Source organism: Rhinoderma darwinii, chromosome 2 (genome assembly GCF_050947455.1).
Source record: "Rhinoderma darwinii isolate aRhiDar2 chromosome 2, aRhiDar2.hap1, whole genome shotgun sequence".
Lineage (NCBI taxonomy): Eukaryota > Metazoa > Chordata > Amphibia > Anura > Rhinodermatidae > Rhinoderma > Rhinoderma darwinii.
Window position 1 is genome coordinate 459,953,924 of NC_134688.1, and position 4,769 is coordinate 459,958,692.

Consider the following 4,769-nt stretch of genomic DNA (forward strand, 5'->3'; position numbering starts at 1 on the left):
TGACATGAGGCGCCTGTGCCGCCCGGCCCATAACTGTTATGTGCTGGGTGGTACGGGCCCCTTCATGCCATGTGGTGCTGCTAGCAGTTGGCAGACCTCCTCATGCCCTGGATGCTAGCGACTGCCACAGTCAATTGTATCTGCATCCTCAGGACGCAGATACATTTAAATACTATGGCGGAGCAGTGAGCTAGCTCACTGGTTTGCCATTCACTAGGCTACAGGCCATGTTAATGTTGCAGTATTTGCAGCTTTCAACAGCACTCAGATATTGTGGGACAATCAAACTGGTTTTTACTTGGGACAAACAGCAACCAACATCAGTAACAATATCAAGATGGACAATACAAGAGATAAAATACAAATCATCACTAGAGGAGCTACACATAGATAACAACCAATAGTTACCACAGCGCCATCTACTGTCAGTTCAAGATAGTTCCTCCAGTATTAAGCTGCAGATGTTGTAATATTCCAACACCCCTTCTCAACAGCTAAGGCTTAATCCATAAGTCCCAGCTTCTTCACCAGCCTCGAATGTCTTTCAGCGTTTAGGGGCTTTGTGAATATATCTGCGATCATGTCTTCAGTTGGGCAGTACTGCAAGTCCAGAAGTCCTTGTTCTTGAACATCCTTCAGAAAATGGAACTTCACATCAATATACTTGGTTCTGGGATTAACCCTTTCCATCTGTGCAAGTGCAAGGCAACCTTGGTTGTCTTCAAAGACCTTTGTTGGTTCTGACTGTTGTTCACCCAAATCTGCCGGGAGTTGTCTCAGCCATATAACTTCTTGACTTGCCTGCACTGCTGCCACATACTCGGCTTCTGGTGATGAAAGTGTTACAGAGAGTTGTTTTCTACTAGTCCAACTGACAGCGCCACCTGGAAGAAAATACAGATATCCACTGGTGGATTTTCTGTCACAGGGGTCTCCGGCCCAGTCAGCATCCACATATCCGGTCAGGTTACATTCATCACTTGCTGGTAACCTTAGTTTGAAATGCAAGGTTCCCTTTAAATAACGTATGACTCTTTTTACAATATTCCAGTTCATCTGACTTGACATTGAGACTTCTATATAAGATTCCTACTGCTGCTGCAATGTCAGGTCTTGTAACAGTGGTAACATATAGCAATTTTCCTATTGCCTTCCTGTACTGACTGTCATTTGGTAGCAAAGCACCTTGGCTGTTCATCTCCTTCAAGTAGTTGGTTTCCATAGGAGACTTTACTGGTTTTGCATCCTTAAGGCCAAAAATTTTGATCATTTCTTGAATCTTGCACCTTTGGTTCAGAAGAAAACCGCCGTCTTCCTCTCTTTCAATTTGAATACCGAAGTAATGATTTATGTTTTCAAGATCTTTGGTCTAAAAATTCTCATTTAGAGTTTGAAGTAATTTTGTTTCATCCCCTTTTTTATCAAAACAGACTAGAAGATCATCCACATATATGAGCACAAAAATCCATCTGTCTGTCAGTCTCTTTGTGTATAGGCAGGGGTCAGCCTCACTCCTCTGGAAGCCTTCATCTGTAAGCACTTCATTGTGTATAGGTAGGGGTCGGCCTCACTCCTCTGGAAGCCTTCATCAGTGGATACTGATCTCTCTAACAGCCGGGAGAACAGCCCATCTAGTAGTCGGTGGGATGGTAATGCAGGTAAGCCAAGACAATTGATAGTCGTAGGGGATTCTATAATCACGAAGACGGATAGAATAATTTGTCGTCGAGACCACCTCAACCGAATGGTTTGCTGTCTCCCTGGTGCCAGGGTTCGGCATGTGGTGGAACGGGTGGACAAATTGCTGGGAGGGGCTGGTGATGATCCAGCTGTCGTGGTCCATATCGGTACCAACGACAGAATAAATGGTAGTTGGAAGAGCCTTAAGAATAATTTTAAAGAACTAGGATACAAGCTGAAGGGAAGGACCTCCAAAGTAGTATTCTCAGGAATACTGCCTGTGCCATGCGCATCACAGGAAAGACAGCGGGAGCTCAGGGAGTTAAATGCAAGGCTGAAGTCTTGGTGTAGTGGAGAAGGATTTGGGTTCCTAGAGCACTGGGCTGACTTTTCATTGGGGTACAAACTGTATTCTGCAGATGATTTGCACCTAAATGGAAGGGGGTCGGCTGTGCTGGGGGAGAGAATTCTAGCTGGGGTGGCGGAGTATTTAAACTAGGGCTGAGGAGGGAGGTCAATGTAGAAAAAAAAGGGGTAGCCAGGTTAGAGAGGGGTCAGACTATATTGGTGGGGGGAGAAACAGAATGTGGGGAGAGGACTAGACAACAAGATAAGGAGATCCTTTCGTTACAAAACATCAGTGTAAATAAAAAGGCCCGATTAATGTCAAATCACATTTCTGATAATAAAAGTGAAAAACTGACAGGCAAGTTAAAGTGTATGTTCACAAATGCCAGAAGTCTAGCAAGCAAAATGGGGGAGCTGGAGGCCTTGATACTGGAAGAAAATATAGATATAGTTGGTGTTGCTGAAACATGGCTGGACTCTTCACATGACTGGGCTGTAAATCTACAGGGTTTTACACTTTTTCGGAAAGACAGGACAAATAGGAAAGGCGGTGGTGTATGTCTGTATGTGAGAAGTGATATGAAGGCGAGTGTGAAAGAGACAATAGTGGGTGAATACTGTGACGAGGTTGAAACCTTGTGGGTGGAACTAGAAAGGGAGGAAAAACACTGAAAAAATTACTTTTGGTGTAATCTATAGACCCCCCAATATAACTGAGGAGATGGAAGGTCAGCTATATAAACAGATGGAGCGGGCTGCACAGGCGGGTACTGTAGTGATAATGGGAGATTTTAATTTCCGGGATATTAATTGGTGTCATGGTTCGGCTTCAACTGCAAAGGGGAGACATTTCCTCAACCTGTTGCAGGAAAATTTTATGGGCCAGTTTGTGGAAGACCCGACTAGAGGTGAAGCTCTGTTGGATCTGGTCATTTCTAATAATGCAGATCTTGTTGGGAATGTCAATGTTCGTGAAAACCTCGGTAACAGTGATCATAATATAGTTAAATTTTACCTATACTGTAAAAAACAAACGCAGGCTGGGAGGGCAAAAACATTTAATTTTAAGAAAGCCAATTTCTCCAGGATGAGGGCGGCAATTCAGGATATAGACTGGGAAGAACTAATGTCAAATAATGGGACAAATGATAAATGGGAGATTTTCACATCTACTTTGAGTTATTATAGTGCAAAATTTATTCCTATAGGTAACAAGTATAAACGACTCAAATTAAACCCCACATGGCTTACACCTTCTGTGAAAGGGGCAATACATGACAAAAAAAGGGCATTTAAAAAATACAAATCTGAGGGTACATCTGCAGCCTTTGTAAAATATAAAGAGCTTAATAAAATCTGTAAAAAGGTAATAAAATTAGCAAAAATACAAAATGAAAGGCAGGTGGCCAAGGATAGTAAAACAAATCCCAAAAAATTCTTCAAGTATATAAATGCTAAAAAGCCAAGGTCTGAACATGTAGGACCCTTAGATAGTGGTAATGGGGAGTTGATCACAGGGGATCAAGAGAAGGCAGAGTTACTAAATGGGTTCTTTAGCTCTGTATATACAACAGAAGAAAGAGCAGCTGATGTAGCCGGTGCCAGTGCTGTTAATATATCAGTTGATATACTGAATTGGATGAATGTAGATATGGTCCAAGCTAAATTAAAGAAAATAAATGTGCACAAGGCCCCGGGACCAGATGGGTTGCACCCTAGAATTCTTAAAGAGCTTAGTTCAGTTATTTCTGTCCCCCTTTTCATAATATTCAGAGAATCTCTAGTGACTGGTATAGTGCCAAGGGACAGGCGCAGCGCAAATGTGGTACCTATTTTAAAAAAGGGCTCTAGGTCTTCCCCGGGTAATTATAGACCAGTAAGCTTAACATCCATCGTGGGGAAAATGTTTGAGGGGCTATTGAGGGACTATATACAGGATTATGTGACAATAAATAGCATTATAAGTGACAGCCAGCACGGTTTTACTAAGGACAGAAGTTGTCAAACTAACCTAATCTGTTTTTATGAAGAGGTGAGCAGAAGTCTAGACAGAGGGGCCGCTGTGGATTTAGTGTTTTTGGACTTTGCAAAGGCATTTGACACTGTCCCCCATAGACGCCTAATGGGTAAATTAAGGACTATAGGTTTAGAAAATATAGCTTGTAATTGGATTGAGAATTGGCTCAAGGACCGTATCCAGAGGGTTGTGGTCAATGATTCCTACTCTGAATGGTCCCCAGTTATAAGTGGTGTACCCCAGGGTTCAGTGCTGGGACCACTATTATTCAACTTATTTATTAACCCCTTCCCGCTCCTTGACGTACTATTACGTCATGGCAGCTGTATCGTTCGCGCTCCATGCCGTAATAGTACGTCTCTGGAGTAACGGCCGTTTCGGCCGTCCTCCCGACACATACAGGAGCTGTGACGCTGCTGTCTTGTTCAGCAGCTGTCACAGCTCCTACAGCGGGGACCGATCGCTGTGTCCCCGCTGATTAACCCCTTAAAAGCCGCGTTCTATAGAGATCGCGGCTTTTTAGGGGTTAAGCTGCCATCGCCGGCCTGCTACGCGATAGCGGCCGGCGATGGTGACTATGGCAACCGGACACCAAACAATGGCGTCCGGCTATGCCATAGACGGAAGCCTAGTGGGTCCTGACAACGTCAGGACCCACTATGCTTGCTGTCAGTGAGTAGCTGACAGTTCTAATACACTGCACTACGCATGTAGTGCAGTGTAT

At 43.7% G+C, this 4,769-nt stretch overlaps 1 protein-coding gene across 1 annotated transcript; it reads right to left on the reverse strand.

Annotated features, from left to right (window-relative positions):
• Positions 1 to 501: 501 nt before the first annotated feature.
• On the reverse strand, positions 502 to 1,352 carry LOC142741910 (uncharacterized). Its single transcript, XM_075851233.1, is given in 2 exon segments — positions 502 to 1,075; positions 1,077 to 1,352. Coding segments are annotated over 2 exon segments (768 nt in total). The 5' UTR covers positions 1,271 to 1,352.
• Positions 1,353 to 4,769: the final 3,417 nt, after the last annotated feature.